Below are 20,215 nucleotides of genomic sequence, written 5' to 3' on the forward strand. Positions count from 1 at the left end.
TCTTGACTGCAACATTCCCTCTGATTTTGCAGGGACAAAACTAAATAAAAGAAAAACTTTTGGGGGTTTTTCTGTGTGTCTTAGACTTTTAAAGTAATAATGGAAAATTCTTCAGTTAGACACTAATTACAGAAACTGTTATTTCCAATTTCATGTTTAATTAAACATACATAGAAACGGGTGTTCTCTGTTACATTTATCTAAATTACCTTTCATTAAATAAGATTTTTTTTTTAGAGTTTATTTATTTATTTGACAGAGAGAGATCACAAGTAGGCAGAGAGGCAGGCAGAGAGAGAGAGGAGGAAGCAGGCTCCCTGCCAAGCAAAGAGCCCGACGCAGGACTCGATCCGAGGACCCTGGGATCATGACCTGAGCCGAAAGCAGCGGCTTAAGCCACTGAGCCACCCAGGCTCCCTTAAATAAGATTTTTTAAAACGATTATCTACTTGTTGAAAAATTCTGTAAAATAATTTAGTTTTTTAAAAAACTAAACTTTAAGGGGTGCCTGGGTGGCTCACTCAAAGCGTCCGCCTTCTGCCCAGGTGATTGTCTTGGGGTCCTGGGATCGAGCACCGTCAGGCTCTCTGCTCGGCGGGGAGCCTGCTTCCCTCTCTTTCTTCCTGCCTCTGCCTCCTTGTGATCTCTGTCAAATAAATAAAATCTTTAAAAACAAAAAACAAACAAACAACCCCCCCCCCCCAAAAAAAAACCCAAAAAAACAAAAACAAAAAAACTAAACTTTAAAAACTAATTCTTAGGGGCACCTGGGTGGCTCAGTGGGTTAAAGACTCTGCCTTCAGCTCAGGTCATGGGATCGAGCCCCACATCAGGCTCTCTGCTCAGCGGGGAGCCTGCTTCCCTTCCTCTCTCTGCCTGCCTCTCTGTCTACTTGTAATCTCTGCCTGTCAAATAAATAAATAAAATCTTTAAAAAAATAAAAATAAATAAAAATAAAAACTGTTCTTAGACTGTTTTAGAGACTTAAAAGGGCACAGAAAATTTCACACAGCTTCCTAAGGTAGAATAATGTCCGTCAATAACATTTTAGGTAATATTAAAAGAAGTCATGAGTATTTAAAGTCTAACAACTGCATAATCAGATAACACTGACATACTTGTTTAAAAAATTGTTCTAAATCTAAGGCTAAACTTTCATTTTATTAAAATGACATACTAGATTTTTTAGTATAATCCTGAGTATTGTAGTATGTGGCAGATGTGTTTAGTTAAAACCCAAATAACAGAAGCAATTAGAAAGAAGTGGAAGCAAAGATGCAGGGAGAAAAAAATATGACAAAGCTGTATTTGAAAGGGAACGTACTGACTGTCTTCTCAAAGAACTAACAAGGGAATCAGCTAAAGCTGGATAAAAACTAGGTATAATCAACTGTATAACCAGCGAATAGAAAATGCAATTTTTAAAAAAAGCCATTTTTTATTAAAGTATTTCCAAATGAGAAAGTATGAAATTTGACTGGTGACATAAAATATTTACATGCTCTAATTCTATGTCACAGTGTCACAGTGTAGTATTTAGAAGTTTTTGAGTATGATGAAAGATTAATACTTAGGTATCATGCTGAAGTGACACTATCTACGAAAATAGTGATTACTGAACACATAGTATTTATAAAAGATTTTGCCTATAACTAAATCAGTTCATGCCTAAACACTGACAAGTACTGGATAAATAACTATTCTGTCTGCTGGATAATACATGAATTTGCAATCACAGTAATAAACTGAAGAGGAAAAAAGCTACTCTAATATTAGCACTGAACATCAAATTCTTAGTGATAAACTTACTGAAAGATATGTAAGACCACCTATCACTGACATAAATCAAAGAAGAGCTAACTAAATGAAAAGATATACATGTTCCTGATTTGGGTAACTCAATACAATGAGAATGAAAATTCTCCTAAGTGGTCTCCTAAATTAATAAATCTAATGCAACTCAAATCAAAATCCTGGTAGGTTTTGATTGTGTCTTTTCAATATATAGAGGGTTAACAGGATGTGCGTAAGGAAAAGAAAATAATGACTCTTAATCCCTAACTCACGCCATGAACTACCCTTGCTGTTAAGTTCCTAAAGAAATCCCTCCGCAGGGAAATTCTACTGCTGCTTTTGAGTTAACAAATACTCAATTTTTCAACCCCCAAATGCTATAAATGAAGGTTAAATTATGAATTAAACAGGCCTGTTCTACTATTATGGTAGAAGAGTAGCACACTATTGGAAAAACTTGATGTATAACCTGATATATAACAAAAACTTGATGTGTAACTTGATGTATAACAAAAACTTGATGTATAGTCTCATCTTCAGAGTTTTAGTTTTTGTCTTTTGTATTTTTAGGTGGATATCTCACTTCTTGGTATCAGTTACCACTCCATATACCACTGGTTCTTAACTTATACTCCATGGTCATTTGTAAGGAACACTCCTAAGTCCCTTCCTAAAATTCCTTTAGGAAAAAAATTTTCTAAAGTTTAAATCTGAACATAATCTCACTCTCACTTCAATTCCAAAATGCATTACTGGGAAGACAAAAAGTTAGTAAGGGTAGAGCCATCAAACTGAGAAGTGCATCTAATCCTGGTTATGCCCTTGAGACTGTATCAGCCATGCAATATAATTCATCCCAAGTTTCACTGGAAGGAAAAGAGAGGTGGAGAATCCAAAAAAGAGTAAGAAGAATCACCACACGATCAAAAGAAAATCGCAAAACCCACTCACACTACATTCCACACACTCTGATCATGAGACCCTTTAGACCAAATTCAGCCTCTTACTCCGCATTCCAGGGAGGAACGGGCAAGGCCATCACTGTGCCACATGACAGTTACCATGGGAGAGGGGACAGAAACCCTTGAAACACAAAAATCTCTGTGGATATTCAACACAAGCTATGTAAAAAGGGCAGTCTCTTACAACAACTTCTGGAAATGTCATGGAATTTTAGAACTGTAGCAATGACCATATTAATAAAGAAGCCCTTGTACTCTGAAGCATATGTTACACACAGAACATGCCTGGCCTCTAAGGACCCTCTTCTTCTCAGATGTATTACTTTAGAAGTTAGAGAAGCATATACTACAGTACTGAAGAGTTTGTGTAAAATCATTACAGTTCCATTAACTGGGGAATTTTTAAAAAGGCATGTTTTAGTTTTAAAAAGGTATTTCTGTATTAGGTGGGATGCTTTACAATTTTAATTTTAAAAGGTGTGTTTTAGGTAGGAAATTGACTTTTGAGTAGGCCCCTGAACACAGGGTTCAGGGTTACTGACCTCCCATGCAAGTCAAAAATCTACATACAGGGCAAATGGTTCACTCTGTCCAAAGAGCATGCAACTCTAGATCTCTGGGTTGTGAGTCTGAGCCCCACGCTGGGTGTAGAGATTACTAAAACAAACTTTAAAAAAAAAAATTTTTTTTCCATAGAACTCCTAACTCCCCCAGAACTTAACTCCTCGTAGTTTACTACTGACTAGAAGCCTGACCTACAACATAGACAATTGATTAACACATATTTTGTATGTTGTATGTATTATTTACAATAAAGTAAGGTACAGAAAATGTTAAGAAAATTGTAAGAGAAAATGCATTTAAAGTACTGTACTGTAGTTACTGAAAAAAATCCACGTAGGGATGCCTGGGTGGCTCAATCAGTTAACTGTGGGATGCATGTCCTCATCGCTCGTAAGACTGAGCCCTATGCCAGAAGTCTGCTTGAAGGTTCTGTTCCTCTGCCCCTCCCCCCCACCTCTTGCACACGGGTTCTCTAAAATAAATAAATAAATCTTTAAAAAAAAATACATGCATAAGCAGACCCATGCAATTTGAACTTCTTCTGTTCAAGAGTCAACTATGTATGAAATAATTCCTAAGCAATGTAGGACTAAGAAATATATAAAAACTACCCTTGACTCAACAAAACTGTTAAGTAAGAACTTAAAACTAAGCAGCTGGGTGTTTCCAATCTTATCACACAAGCTACATAAATACAAATATATAGAAAATGAACTTAGAATGCATCATAAAACAGGCAAAAATTTTGGTGTCTTCATATTAAAAGAAAAAAAAAAAAAAAAAAAAAAGACTGCCCAGTCCCCAGAAATAGCATTAAAGCTTTTAAAGAGGAGCAAAACAGATCAACAGGAACTCTTTAATATTAAATACTTACATCCTGCGAAAATAACAGTCCCAAATATGTTATCTTCTGTTGTAAAAACCACATTTGTTCCACTATTAGCAGAAACAGAAATATTATGGATCTTGATCGCCACATTTTCCCCATCAAGATGGATAAGGGGACAATTTGTTTGGCCAATCTGTGCTGATAACACTTTTTCTTGAGTCACACAACAAAATATTATATCTGAGCCTACAAGTATCACTTTGTCTTGAGGAAAAACCTTAGTCTGGGAATCAGGTGACCCTAGAGAGAACAAAAGGAATCACAAATATTTTATGTCTTTTACCATAAAAATAGCCCGGTATACATAAAATATACTATAAAGTGTTTTATAGTAATGGTGGCCCAAAGGAGCTTTCAAAGGAGCAAGACATATATAAATAAAATGAAACCATGTATGTTTTATCGACTTATGGCTGATGATGGGGGGAACAGAGGGGACTGCAGGCCGATGCCCAAGGTCACAGGTTAGTATCCAAGAAGTCTGAAAGTTCACTCTAAATGGGCTTATAGCTACATGTGAAAAATCTACACCAAGAAAAAGTCACTCATTACATAATTCTATTCCTTTGAAATCACTTCTATGTATTTAGGGAAGACTTCTTACTTTCCATCAGCCAGAATATGTATTGAAGTACTCCCATCCTAAACAGCACTTTTTCTTTAACCCCAACTCTGTGCAGGTTAAAGCCACACCTCTGCTTTTATTTTCCTGTATGTCCAATCTTATCATTATCTCTAGTTTTTTTCTACCTACCACTATTTAATCTACCACAATCTGGCTTCTAGCCCAATCATTCTACTGAAGTGGCTCACTGACCTCTTTGCTCAGTCCAGTGGCCACTTCTCAGCCACCCTTCCTTCCCACATCGACAGCATCAGTAAGTTGCCTAAGTTCTAACATCTCAAAACTCCCTTCTCCTCTTGGGTTCTACAGCGCCCTACTCTCCTGGGCTACTCTGAACCCTCTGGCTACTGTCCTCCACTTTGTTGCCTCTTTTTTCTTCCGTCCTACCCTTAGACAGTACAAGCTTGTAAGGCATGTGTCCCTGGTCCCCATTTCTCTTTCCCTGAGTATGGTAACCTCTAGATTGAAACAAGTTCGCATACATCTATGTTGATAACTCTCAGATATGTATCTCCGGCTCCTAGTAATCCCTTGGATACCAAACTGGTATTTCCCACGGCCTGAGACATCCCTACCCAGATACTTCACAATACCTCAAGCTCAGCATGTTAAAAATGAATTTATCTTTCCCACCAGAGTTATTCATGTATTTCCTGTCTCAGTGGAAGGCATCACCAGCCACGCAGCTGCCCAAACTAATAGTCATCTATGACTCTATTTCTTGGTCACCAAATACACAGTCAACTAATTTTAATTCTGTCCCTTCAGTGTTTTCACACCTTTTCCACCTTTTCATTTCCAGACCCAAGTACCCTACTTTATGCTTCCACTGTCTTTTGCTGAACCACAACAAGATTCTTCTTGCTTATCCACGTGCTTCCAGTCCTGCCTTCCTCTGATCCATTTCTCCATGCGGTCACTAGAGTGGATAATCTATAACGATAATCAGCCTTTCGAAGGACTTCATTTCACTGTCAACTATTTTCCAGGCCTCTCTCATGTTGCCAACATTCTACCTGCATATGAATTTCATTCAATGTACAGATGATTTCAGGTATCCTTACAGATCATGTTCTCTGCAATTAATTCTTCAGCTCACAGGGATCTGTTCTGTGGGCAAGAAACTAGAAGCCATTTTTTTTTTAATACAGATTTTATCTCAATTACACCTACATAAAATTTTTAAATGTTCTTCAATGCCTACCACAGTGATTTTCAAACCTGGATGGTTATGTAATCACTTTGGAAGATCTTTAAAAATACAGATTCCTGAATCCTAACTCAAGAGATTTTTAATCAAAATGTTCTGGGACAGAGATCTGGGAGATCCCCAGGTGACCCTCATGAAGCCAAATGGCATTTGGAGAACTGAAAGCTTAACTGATACCTTACCCTTAAGCAAGACTAATCTCGTTCATTTGAAACGAAAGCTTTTTAAACAGAAGCTTACAAGAAACGTTCTTCAGTGGGCTCCAGTCACTCCACTCTTTGCGACCAGAGAAATGAAGATCATCAACATAGCACCTAATTCCCACAGAATGAGTGGTGCATTCCAAGGGCATGTCTGAGGTCCAACTCCAGTGGTGAACTGTATCTTTACCATTCACAGTTGTGTTGTGGGTCACCTAAGAAATGAACACAAACACAAAATGAGATTTCTAAGTAGTGATATGTTCTGCTTCCCTTTAGATTTAAAGAACACAATAGACAGTATACAACCACTAAGCTATAAAGGCTCGCCTTTTTGTACAAGTATCTCAGTTTTCTATTAGGTGTAAAAGGAGAGTTACGGAGACAATAATCATGAATCATTTGTTTACCTATTTTTTGTAAAATTCCAGTATAGTTAACATACAGTGTACTATTAGCCTCAGGTGTACGACATAATGACCCAACATTTGCATACACCAGTGTTCGTTGTGACCGGTCCACCTTCCTCAGCTTGAGGCTCCGCTCCCTGATACACAGGATGTTAATACTCCAGAACATTCAATACAGTTCAGAGAGAAATGAACCATTGCCAAAACTGATCTCAATTTTTCGTCGAGAAAAAGTAAATAATGGATTTGTACTCCCAAGAATTAAAGTCAAAGAAAGGAGCAGCACTTCAACAAAGTAACTGTTTCGGATTAGGTTTTATATGTGTTAACTGTTTAAAACTTTATTTTTAAATATGCAGCTTATAACAGGATAAAATATTAATCTCAACTGTGAAAAATGGAAGGATTTCAATCAAATATCAAGGATCTACTAAAAGAAACCTTGGGAGCTCCAGCTAAAGACAACAGATTAAATAACTGTACTTCCTTCTCTCTTCTGAAATCTTTCTAAAACAAAAGTACACAGTTTTTTTTTTTTTTAAGGCATAGATGCATAGAGCCAAAAAAAAAAAAAAAAAGAAGAAGAAGAAGAAGAAGAAGAAACAGTATCAATGAATTTCTGGATCCTGGAGAGCTGATGGACAATAGTAATGGATTCTGAAGACCTGAAAATGCTGAATCTTAAGCCCCCAATGGAAAACGCTGAAACAACCTGATTTCTATCACAGAAATGCCAAAGGGCTCAGGAAGAGGCTGTACCAGGCTCCCCTGGAAGTGCATGGTGAAGGTGAGGCTTCTGTTCTGAGGAACAGAAGACTGCTTGAAAGCTTTTCAAAGAGACATTAGACACCCAGAGATCCCTCCCACATTCTATGCTACTGAAAGACCACCCTTCTTCATCTTGGCAGAATGGAGATTTATGACCTGAAAAGTAAAACAGAACACCTCTGGAATGAAGAACCTCAGAAAGAGTGGAGAATGGGGAATACTGTACCAAAAACAAGGGACTTGCTAACCTATGCACCAGGAAGGCTGGGGTGCTCCTGCCTCCTTCTCCTACTCAGCTCCCAGGGTACAGATGGCAGAGTTGCTACTTACAAGGCAGGGATCTGAATCGATTTTTCTGGGGCATATGAACAGGTCATGATAAAAATCTAAAAGAATAATATCAAGGTTGTGCCAACTTGATAGGCCATTTTAATCACCTATGATGAAGCCCCAGTCATCTAAAATCCCTGGATGACACACAAAAGTTCCAATTAGATTAAAAAAAAAAGTTAAGAGCCACTCACTTAAATATGAGCAGCAACCAGGATGACCAGAAATTGGAGAAAAAGTTCTAATATCAGAGTTAAAGATAAAATAAGAAAGGAACTCAAAGAAACTGACCCCGCTAAAAGAAAAAAAAAAAAAATAACTGCTATCCTTAGAGATGAGATACTGCATCCATAAAATGAACAAAAAGAAGAGACAAACGGGATCTCGTGTACATTAAAAAAAAATTATTAATAAAAAATATGAAAAATTCAATAGCAGGAATTCAAGATAATGTTTAAGAAAACTGTTAAGAAAACAGAGCAAAATAACATTACAGATGGAACGTGGAAACAATTAAGAACATTAGAGGACCAGCCTAGAAGGTCCAATTTCTGAAGAAAAGAGTTTCTAAGGAAAAAAAAAAAAAAAAGAGGAGAAAACAGTTATGAAGGAATCAAAGCCATAAGACCTACAATAAGGAGATTCCCCAAGCTGAGAAACATGTGTTTTCAGACTGAAAGGGACCCAATGACTGTCTAGTACAACAAAAAAAGATAGATCCACAAGAAGAAACAAATGGAACAGTGTCTTCCAAATCTTGAGAAAATCCCCTAACCTACAATTCTATACCCAGCTAAAGTAGAAATCATGAGTGAGTGCAAAATAAACACTTTCAGAAATGTCATGTCTTAATTAATTCTTCAGGCAGTATTTTACACTCCCATCAGAAATGTATGAAAGTTCCAATTCTTCTGGATCTTCTCAAGATTTGTAATCGACAGTCTTAAAAATTTTGCTGGCAACCAATTTAAATTTAAAAAATAGTGTATCTGCAAGCTACCATTAAAGACAGCAGATAGTATCGACAATACGTAGCAAATACCTACTAGAATATATGCTTCCACCAAAATGAGGAAGAGGAAAAAGTTTTTTAAAAAGGGGATCCACTACAAGACAGGGCACCTGGGTGGCTCAGTGGGTTATAAAAAAGGGGGACCCATTGCAAGAAAAGGTAAAAGGAATCCCCTAGATGATGATGGAGATCCCTTGGACAACAACTTCCTAAGAAATGTGCCCAAAAAACCCACAGAGGTTTATCCTAAATGACTTGTGAGTATACCTAGGTGCTGCAGCTCCTGAGAAACCTCTGGCCACAAGGGTCCTCAGCTTTCTACCACACTCCTGCTACACGAACACTGTACCTGTGTGAACCCTATGTAAGCAGGGTTGAGAAGTAAGTCAGAAGGCCTTCAAGAAAGCTATTCACAAACATACAGCTGATAAAATACTAGTGTGTCTGAACACTTCAGCAGGAGATTACAAAGGATTAAATTAATGGGGCACAAAAATTAAACTGAAAATACAAGACATGACAAGAAGTTGGATTTCTGAAAAGGAAAATAGTAGTATATGCTGCTTGGTTTAGCTGTGGATAGTGTTTATATAACCGTAACACAAATAATGAATGCCTGTCTGCCACACATTACCACAGTGTAATAGAACAATACTGGAAAAAGGATGGGAAATGCGAGAGAGAGACAGGGACAGAGAGAGAGACAGGGACAGAGAGCGAGTGAGCACTCCAGCATGCACATGTGTGCTCCCAGGCTAGGAGGTGACAGGACGAAATTCTCATCTCCGACTGTTAAAATAAAACATTGTTCAAAACTATAAAGAAAAATTAAGGAAGAACAACATAAGCATGCTACCCGGACACCAGAAATATGTCACAGAAGAATCAGCTAGAAGAACTGAAACCTGCTGTTTACTGGAAAAGTAAAATGGGAGGGGCTGGAGGTGCGGCAGAGATCCCAGGTATCACAACCACCCTGGTGCCCATAGCACCCATAGTTTCTGCTCTTGGCAGAAACCATCATGTTCTAATTGAAACACCAATGTACAGTATTCTTTATTCTTACACAACCACAAAAATAGTATCGAAGTGACAAGGCATAAGCAGCTCTGCCTCAAATTATATCGATAACATATAAAAAGAAAGGTCACATTTTACTACAGATCTGCATTACTTGCCCTCTCACGTTTTACTTTTTAAAAATTCATTTGGTCTATCTGTTTCTCTGGCCTTTTGGCTGTATTTCCCAGCACAAAGATTTTTCTTCAAAGATCGGATCCTACTCTTCCATTGCCATCTTGTGATGCATCTTGTGGCAATGAGTTAAAGGACCCTGAAAACGAAATTCCATTCCCTTACGCTGGATTTCACTTACACTTCAAAGAGTAGCCCCCAAAGGAAATACTGACAACTAGTAGGCATTCAGCAGCTTTACAGGTACCGTTATCATTTACTGAGGTAGATACTTGGCACCATTTTACAAATGAGAAAAAGGAGGTTTTGGGAAGTTACCCAAAGCCAATAATAGGTAACTCACCCAGCACAAAATGTCAGCCATCATAAAGAGTTACACGGTCCAATTTTAGATAAGCAATAGTTTCAAGACAACAAGGTAGAGCTCTATCAAAGCTACTTGCAAATTAAGCTGACAGGAAAGAACTGCCATTACAACTCAAGAAAAGAAAGAGCATTTTAGGCTGAGGTAATTAGGATGGGCTTTAAAATGAGGGGTAGGATTTGATTCAAGTCTTGAAGTATACATCAATTAGCACAGGTGCAAAGGAAGGAAAGGTATCTTAACACAAAAATAAACATATCTATTTTGTAACAGAAACTGCAGTGGTTAAGAAAGAGCACAGACTGTAACTCTGGGTCCTGGCTCCACTACTTCCTGTCTTCCTGCTTCTCTGCAGCTTCATCTCGAAAATGGAGGTGATGCTGATGGTGCCTCCCTCAGGGGTCCGTGGTGAGGATGCAGAGAACCACACACGGAGCATTTAGAGCACTGTCAGCAGTAACGCGGACGCGCCAACGCCCAAAGCTACAGCTATGGCCGCCGCTAACTTAGGAAGCTAATACACACAGAGTCAGAAAGGAACACCATGACAAGCACCATGAACTAGAGAGTAATTCTTTATCTTTACAATCTAGCTTATCTATGTACTTAGGCAAATAATGTAAAATATGAGCTAGTCTTCTAAGTCTTTAATCTATAACTAAGCACATTCAAATCCACTGAGGAAGAAAGGACAAAAGAGGGAATTCCCACACACCCACTGTCAAAACTTTTCACTATTATTCCTCATTCTGCTTCAGATTAAGAGGAAACTAAAGATAGATTATATAAGGAAACCATTTACCAACAAAATTTTAAAAAGAGGGGAAAAAAAAGTATGTATTATTAAATGTAAAACCGTTATTTCAGATTCAGATAAATTCAACCTTAAAATTTCTCAACAATTACTATAACTATGTTTCAAACACTTTTATGTTTATAGTATTAGCCAAAATTAAATAGTACATTTTATGTATACATTTATTTCATTTACGTAAAAACATGCACATAAAAAAGCTGGACAGAAACACAAAAATAACATTTACTGTGGTCAAGTGGTAGAATCATGGATTATTCCTCCCTTAATTTCCTAAATTTACTATAATTAATGTTATATGTTATTTTAAGTTATACATTATTTTAGTATGTGATTTGAGTAATAGCACATAGTTTTTAATGAACCTGAAAGGATATCTGATCTATATCCTTAACAATGTAAGAGTTCACTGATAACACCTTAAAATCTTTTAAAAATTACTTGGCTTCTTTAATGTCACAGGAAAAAAAATCTATTTTGGTTTAAACTTACTAATTTTACGACTTCCTTATTTTCTTTACGTAGAATTTTAATTTCCCAGATGACATTTAAGTGATGTGGAAAAACAGAACCCCTGTCATTCCACTTTAGGTGTAATGTGGAAGTTGAGAAATCAGCAGACAAATTCAAGATCTCTGGAGTGTCCGGAATTAAAGCTTCAAAAAAGAAAACAAAAAACACGACTTAGTAAAATAAGTAATTATTTTTCATATTGTAATTCCATTAATCAACTACTTTTAAACTCCATTCCTTCTTGACCAAAAAGGATCAAGAACAAAACACAAACTCCTGGGGCACCTGGGTGGCAGAGGTGGTTAAGCATGCGACCCTTGATTGTGACTCAGGTTGTGACAGGGTTGTGAGACTGAGCCCCACATCCAGCTCTATGCTGGTCATGAAGCCTGCTTAAGATTCTGTCTCCTTCCACCTCTCCCTCTGCCCTGTTCATGCTCTCGGGGCGGGGGGGGGGGGGGGGCAAATTCTCAAAGCATGCTGAAAAAAGTGAATATACATATTTATTTGCATAAGCAGTTCCCAATGATTCAACTGTCAAATCTGAGAAAATTATCAAATCCTAGTATGTCTTCTAATACAAATAACCACCACATTCCCACAAAACTCTAGTGTCATCAGTCTGGAATCTGTTAAGGAGGCAACACCAGAGAGAAGTAAAGGAGCTTCCTCTGTATGACTGTGCCTTAGGCCTAAGAAAATGACAGAATATGGAAAGCCTGTTCTCATAGAGCTTTCTGTCTGTTTTTTTTCTGCAGCCTTCCCACTCACCTGGTGGTGTCAGAGCCCCTGATGCTGGCGGAAGTGACCCACTTTGGGATGCTATGAGCCATTACTGGTTTAGGGAGCTGTGAACTGCAGCAAGACCATAGAAATGACCAAGCCACTGACTGGGGGAGCCAACAGGGTACTGTGCAGATGTGGGCAATACTCCACAGGGTAAGAAAGTCCTCCAGAAAGGCTAGGTGAGCTGTTGGCATGCAGTGCAGTGCAGGGGGCTGAGAGATAAGGTGGTTAAGTTGGAGACCACTGGGGAAAGGCTGACCAAAGCAGCAAGGACAGAGATCATGAAGCATTGTCATGTTCATGAGGGATAGGGAAAAGGAAAACAACTCTGATGGGCATTTCAAAGAAATGACTAGATCAAAGAAATGAAGGATTAGTATAGTAAGAAAGGGAAACATCTAAGATTTCCTCAAGTTTCCACCCTAGAAAGCAGGCAAAGGAATCACAGACATTGTGAAGAAATAATAGAGACAGGCTATGGGTGACCAAGTGTCAGGGAGGGACAGAGAGAGGTTTAGTGAGTGGAGGGGTCTGCCGACAGCGAGGGAGAATGGGGCCCATCAACACCATGGACAGACTCAAGAGGAACTCTCTGAGTGCAGCTGAAGACTGCAACTGACAGACTTGAACTCAGGACTTAAAGGGGCCAAAGCTTGCCTGAGAGCGGAGAGCTACCAACAGTCACACCTTCGAGGCACCAGAGAACCCCAGTAAGAATCCTGAGAAGCAGAAGGAAACCAGAGAAGACCCAGCACGGCTGAGACTAAAAGAAATGGATTGTCATTTAGGCCAAATCAGAGAGGAAGAGTGAGAAAAGGCCACCAGCATTGGGGAGGGTATGGTCATTGATGGGAAATACAAAAGGTAAAGAAAACAAACAAACAACAAAAAAAACATGCTCAAGGATACAGTAGCTCAGACAGAAAATGGTAAATTAAAAAAAAAAAAAAAGGGCAGAGAAAGTAAAGTATTCTTTAAAATCTCCAAGTCTCCCTATCTACAGGGGAAGGGTAAATTACTCCAATAGTTCAGATCAATGAAAAACATGTAAGGTGTGACCCTGTTCCATTGTATGAGACGCAGGCTTTGTGGTATGACAGGCAGACAACGCGGGGACTCTGTTTTCCACGTTCTGACTCTTCCAATCCCAGTAAGTGAACCAGAGATGTCCAGAGACGTGCACCCCTGGGCCACCCCTACCCCAGCACCGCCCTGTGCAGCACAAGGGCAGCTCAGAGGAGTCCTGGCAAGCCCAGACTGCAGGACTCATAGAGCTGGGCTGGCTGAGTGTGCTAAGCAACAAAAATGGCAGAGCAAACCAACATAAATTAGTCTTGGAATTTAAAAATAAGTTCTTGGGACACCTGGGTGGCTCAGTCGGTTAAGCCACTGCCTTTGGCTCAAGTCATGATCCCAGGGTCCTAAAATATATGTATCTATAATATATATATATAAATTTGTATTTACTTATTTACATATATTTACACACACACACACACACACACACACACACACACGGAACCCGTGTCTGACTCCTTGCTCAGCAGGGAGCCTGCCTGTCTCTGCCCGCTTGTGCTCTCTCTCTGAAAAATAAATAAAATCTTAAAAAAAAAAAAAAAAAGGTTCTTCATAAATTTAACTAAGATGTGCTGACCACGGCACTCTACACTGGATCTGTATAAAATACTTACAACTGCACAGGAAATCGGACCTGTGGCTTCAAAACCTAAGCACCATACAGCAAAGTCAATGGCTCTATAGCTACAGAAGGACAGTCGGGGATGCCTCAACAGGACAGATTTCAAGTGGGAGGGGCCACTGCATCACACACCAGAAACTCGTGTAACAAATGCTGCATGTTAACTAACTGGAATTAAAATAAAAACTTAAACAAAACAAAACAAAACAAAAACCAGAAGGAACAAAAGGAGGATCAAGAAGCTGTCTTGGTGCCAGGAGAGGGAAAGCTGAAGGTGCCAGTGTGACCACGGAGCAGAGGCTTTGAAGAACACAGTTCTCTCAAATGCTTCAGGCTGTCATGATATAAAAACTTCAAAATTATGTTTTGAGCACTTACAAGTACGGGAGCACTTACATGAAGGCAATATTCATCTATTATTAAATGCTCCCTCCCTGGAAAGTACACGTAATTTACATTTTATCTCAACAGAAGTGGGCTCTTCTTTAAAACACAAGTCATAGCCAATATTTAAGGTAAAAGACAGTAACAATCACAATTACACAAATGAAAGGATTACACACAAACACACATTTTCCACTACTTCATAGTACACTTCCTCACAATAAAATGGGAAGTTTCTCTAAGATCGCATGAACTATTATTTGCATTTCTTTCTAGCTAAAATAGACACTTGAGGACAGTATTAACTTGCTTTCTAGAAGATAGGAACTTTTCAGCTGGGAGATAAGTCTAATCACTTGTGTTTGTTTATTTTTTAAGGCTGGTACATCTTTACCCATAACCTCCATGCTCTGCTTAAACATCAGAAGATGGGAGCTTTCCCAGCTCATTTATAGGATCCACATTATGATTTTGTCTCAGCCAGATCCATATTTTCAGGTTATTTTAAGAAACTTAAACACTTAAGTCTTACGAAGACTTATTTTTGTGTTTGCCCTTGTCAATTAGAAGCGTATTACGTATATGTGCGTATATTAAATACTTTGCTTTATATGCATGGTGTTGACAGCATCTGGAGAAAACATTAATTTCTCATACTTTTCTTCAGTAGCGAACTGCCAGAAAACCCAGATCCTCTAACGTACAGGTACAGTACCCTTTCCTAGCTTCTCCCCAACACAGAAGGTACTCGAAGATCTGCTGATGCATCCACCTCCCTTTTATATTTATCTAGTTGCTTTTCAATTTTCTTATCAGTATTATCATAATAGTAATAGTGATATCTTATTACTTGGATACTGTTAATCTAATATTCTAATCAGAATCAGACTCAATAGTATTAAAACTGCTATCAACAAATTACATAATTTTGTAAAAAACACAAGGAACTACTCATCTATTAAGTCATCTAGCATCTGTCTTGATTTGTCCTTCTAATTCTTTCTGTCAAACACTATCATCTTCAAGTAACTTCCCTGCCAGAACCTTCTCCTCACCTCTTGAAAAATCAGACAACACAAACTGGCTCTCAGAGTCCTGGGGAATTTTTTAAAAACCTGGAATAAAATTAAGTTAGATTCCTTATACCGTACTACAAAATAATTCCAGATGGGTAAAAGATTTAAATTGAGCATGGTAACAAAACCAAAAGCTCGAAGAAAAAGAGTGGAAGATTCTATTTATATAAAAGTGAAAACCATGAAGTTTAAATTTTAAACTCAGAAAATTATTTGTAGCAAATATGATAGAATTAATAACCATAATATAGAGAGCTCTTGTGAACCAATGAGGGAAAGGCCGAGGTTCAACACAGGATAAAACTGAGAAAGGATATAGACCAGAAAAGAATAAAAACGACTGGTAACTTTTTAAAAATAAGTAATCGCAAAACAATCTGCAAAAACAAAGTGCTATAACTGGGGGGCCATCAGACTGAAATGGCAAAACTAAGAGAAATGGACAACACCCAGTCTTGGCAAGAAGTAAAGAATAGGGTGTCCCTCTAATAGGATGTTTGTGGAAATGCAAAGAGACTCCAAAATTTTAGAAAACAACTGGCAATGGGTATCAAAAGTTCTAACAAGGGGATTCCCAATTTTAGGAATTTAGCCTAATGAAATCATCACACAAATCAGAAACATACATGTGCAAAACATGCTCATTAAAGCATTGGTTATAATACTGAAAAACCGGAAATAAAAATCTCAATGTTAATTATCAATCACGTAACATTATTATGGCATTCAATGGGATACTATGCAGCCTATAAAAATAATACAAATTTAGATAACAAACTGAAAAATCTGTGTCTTCTGTTAAGCAGGTTATAAAGTAATATAAACCTTACTGTTTATATGTACATGCAAAAAGAATATATTTAAGTGTTTTAACAGTATTGCTCTGTGGGTATTGAGATCATGGCTGACCTGCACAAAACATTCTCACATGGATCGCACATTCAGCTGTAGAAAGAAAATAACCAACATGGCTCCTCTCTCTTTATCTTGAAAGGCAGTGAGACAGATGCGAAGTTCCTGGAAAGCTTGCTTTGTTATTATCCTTTCAGAATCTGTTCTATCTCAGACACAGACCACTCCAAACAGGCATCTTATCCATGAAATTGGACAGGTCACCAAGTTAATTATATTTTTTCTCCTGTTTCAAAGTAAGTCATCCTTGTAAGTCTCATTATAATGTCCTTATGCCGTGCCATGATAGTTGTCAGGAGAGAATAAACCCACCTCCCCCACCAGGGAGAGTCAAGGCTCCTGGGGTTTCTAAGGTCTCACTGTGTAGCCAAATCTCCATCTCCATCAGCCTGGGTCTAGTTCATGACTCCACTCAGCCTGTTACCTAGGTCATAGGCACTGAATCAACACCTCTGTAAAAGATGCCTTGTCACATATAAGTCAGTGGCTAGGCGCTAGGTGTAGAAGAGAAACTTCCTGTCCTACTGAACCTATTCTCTTGCAGAAGTGACCACTTAAGTGCCTTATCACATAATATGTTAGTAATGCAACTGTGAGAAAATGCCACAAAGGAGAAGACACATTGCCCAAGGGAATGTTAAGAAAGGAACAGGGTCTCCTCTGGGAGGGCAGGGTCAAAGACTACTTCCTACAGCAGGGGACACCTGAAAAATTCTGTAAGGTATGCAGAAATCAATGAGGCGAACAGGTGACGAGAAAGTAGCCAAATGTGGAAAGGATCGTGAACTCTGTGACATCTACTCTGATTGACTAGACGACAGTCTGCTTCCTTCCCAATCTTGGCTGTGCTCTAGAAGCCACACTATGGTTGCTGGGGAAAAGCAAGTATTAGTCTAACAAGTGAAATTCAAAAGAAGAGTAAATTTCTGCCCATTTTATAAAGCACTGCAATGCTAAGCACAAAGGCACTGTGCTGAGTTCTTTTATCTTTTTTTTCCCTAAAGATTTTATTTATTAATATCTGAGAGAGACTGAAAGCAAGAGAGAACACAAAGGAAGAGGGGGAAATAGAGTCACCACGAGCAGTGAGCCAGATGAGGGGCTCCATCCCAGGTCCCTGAGATTGTGACCTGAGCCGAAGGCAGACGCTTAACCCACTGAGCCACCCAGGAGAACCCGTGCCAAGTTATTTTCAAGTCAATTTTCTTTTCAAATACTTACAAACATTTTTTTCATTTAGTGTGAATTTACTTATAAGATTTCCAAAATCATACAGACGGTTTATTGTTATTTCATGATCACCAGGTGGAAGAGCAGGGATCTTAGTATTTGTCTTCTCTGACTGATAACAAGAATGAGACCTGCAATAGGAAAAAAAAAATCCAATTTTAATTAGTGGATAAAACCAACAGTGCAATTTTCACAGAAACACGACTAACGAAAATGTGCTGGAAAATACTTTGTTCTTTCGTACAAAAACACAATAGGTTATACTGCCTTTTAAGACGGAAAAAGGGGAGGTCAATATAAGTCCATCAATGTGGAGGATGAATAACCAGACTATACCAGAAAGCCGAGTGATAAGCAGGGATGATTATTTCAAGAAACTCGGGATTTTGTCATGCCCTTCATACTTCCCCAACCTTCCCTCTGCAGCCTTACCTAGCGCCGCACATGCCCGCCCCACTACAGCCCTGCACTTCTATACAAGACCATCATGCGGTCTCAGGTGCTCCTGAGAAGAGTTAATTTCTGCCCATTTTATAAAGCACTGCAATGCTAAGCACAAAGGCACTGCGCTGAATTCTTTTATCTTTTTTTTTCCCTAAAGATTTTATTTATTAATATCTGAGAGAGACTGAAAGTGAGAGAGAACACAGAGGAAGAGGGGGAAGCAGAGTCACCCTGAGCAGTGAGCCCGATGAGGGGCTCCATCCCAGGTCCCTGAGATTGTGACCTGAGCCGAAGGCAGACGCTTAACCCACTGAGCCACCCAGGCGACCAGGTACTGGTCACACATACAAGTGTGCCCAGGTGCTCCACAGGTACTGGGGACAGGCACGAAACTGGCTGCTTGTGGCCTCTCAGACACACACCTCAGTCTGTCGGCTGCTTTCTGTTCTGGCCCAAGTTTCAATGGGAACAACACCTTCTCTTCCACTCTGCTTTCAAAACTCTGCCAGTTCCCCACCCATTATCCCTTCAGCGAAAGTTGTTTTTTTCCCCTCCTTGGTTCCATGGTCTTTTACATTCACATTTACATTATTTTTATGGCTATTCATCCATATATATATGTTGGTTTTTTTTTTTAAATCCACATTTCTAATGTCCCATATAAATCTGAGTTCAAGAAGAGGGACTCTGGTGTCTTGGGTGACCCTGCCCAGCACCCCACACAGACCTCTTCACGTTCTTTACTCAGGAGTCCCGACTTAACCAGGGCAGCTCCCCTCCTGTACGCTCAAAGAAGGAGGCTTCCTTAGCTGCCAATAACACAAAAGCCCTGGAATTCACTAAATCATGCTATTTCATACATTATGTTCTTTCAGGCTTTTTGTCCTTTTTCTGAGAAACTAGGTCTTCACACTCCACAATCACACTTTGGACAGCCTCTCTGAAGGCCCACACCGCTCAGTCAACGTGCCCTTCACCTATAATTTCCATCAGTGCCCACAGTGATTTGTTTCTTGTGAACTCCTGGAGAGCCAGAACAGCTTCCTCTCTCTGTGGCCTAAGGTAGCCATTCATGCTATTTACCAAATTTTTCAGGTTCTCCCCTTCTGGATTCACAGCAGGGCTATACTTCCAACTCCTTAAAAGCAAGGCAGGTGGTAGGGCTTTATTTGCAGAGACATGTGAGTGAAAGTCCTATCTGTCCCTTCCAGAAGGACGCTCTGGAAGCCAGCATAGGCTGTGCTCCCTCTACTCCTGTCTCCATGCACTGGAGGGTGAGGGACCCCCTACTGGTTTGGGGTTCCCAAGGAGAGCCTGGGGGCAGAGATGCCAGCCGACCCAAGAAGGACACTGAACACAAGCAGGAAATAATCCTTTATTTTCACAGCAGAAAATAAGGAAATAAGACTTTAGGGCTACTTTTACAACATAACTAACTCCTCCTGGTTGACAAATATACCACAAAGCTTAGACTCACGCTCACTGAACCGATACCAAATGGGAAGACAACACCTGAGTAATATTTAAATGCACACTTAGGACCATTTACATAAGGGCCACCCATCCGCAAAACGGGACTTGGAGCTGCCCTGCTGAACAACACTGATGTTGCTGAACCATTCAGAGTCCCGCTAGCATCGGGGAAAGGGAAAAGAATATTCCCATTTGCAGAGAGCCCAAATGCCTCATCTCTAGGCTTCAGAGCTCCTGGCCCTCTCCAAGATTACCTGAGAGGGGAAGGTGGGGTGACAGAACCAGTCAGCTGGCCTCCTAACGTCCTTTCCCCTTTCCCTTAGTAACATGAACTCAAGGTTTATGCAGGCACATTGCCCCGCCTCTTATGCAAATAGGCTTCATCATGTGACTACATTCTGCCAATGAGATGTAAGCAGAGGTGTGTGGGACTCCTTAGAGGTCTCCTTAAAGAAAAGCATCCTTTTCCGCACTGCTTTCTGGAATGCAGACAGGACAGCCACTCCTCAAGCATCCTTGAACCAGGAGATCGCATGCTAAAGCTGCACAGCAGCACGATAAA

The 20,215-nt window shown here is 39.4% G+C and overlaps 1 protein-coding gene across 2 annotated transcripts in view; it reads right to left on the bottom strand.

The window, feature by feature from the left end:
* LIFR (LIF receptor subunit alpha) overlaps positions 1 to 20,215 on the bottom strand; it is a 76,576-nt gene that overhangs the window by 30,770 nt on the left and 25,591 nt on the right. For both annotated transcript variants that reach the window (XM_047729083.1, XM_047729082.1), the window contains exons 4-7: positions 17,728 to 17,867; positions 11,629 to 11,792; positions 6,285 to 6,459; positions 4,195 to 4,449 (exon numbers count right to left, since the gene is read on the bottom strand). In XM_047729083.1, the coding sequence (XP_047585039.1) occupies positions 4,195 to 4,449; positions 6,285 to 6,459; positions 11,629 to 11,792; positions 17,728 to 17,867 (734 nt within the window). The remainder of the gene's footprint in view (positions 1 to 4,194; positions 4,450 to 6,284; positions 6,460 to 11,628; positions 11,793 to 17,727; positions 17,868 to 20,215) is intronic.

This window comes from Lutra lutra, chromosome 5 (assembly GCF_902655055.1).
Source record: "Lutra lutra chromosome 5, mLutLut1.2, whole genome shotgun sequence".
NCBI classification, from domain to species: domain Eukaryota; kingdom Metazoa; phylum Chordata; class Mammalia; order Carnivora; family Mustelidae; genus Lutra; species Lutra lutra.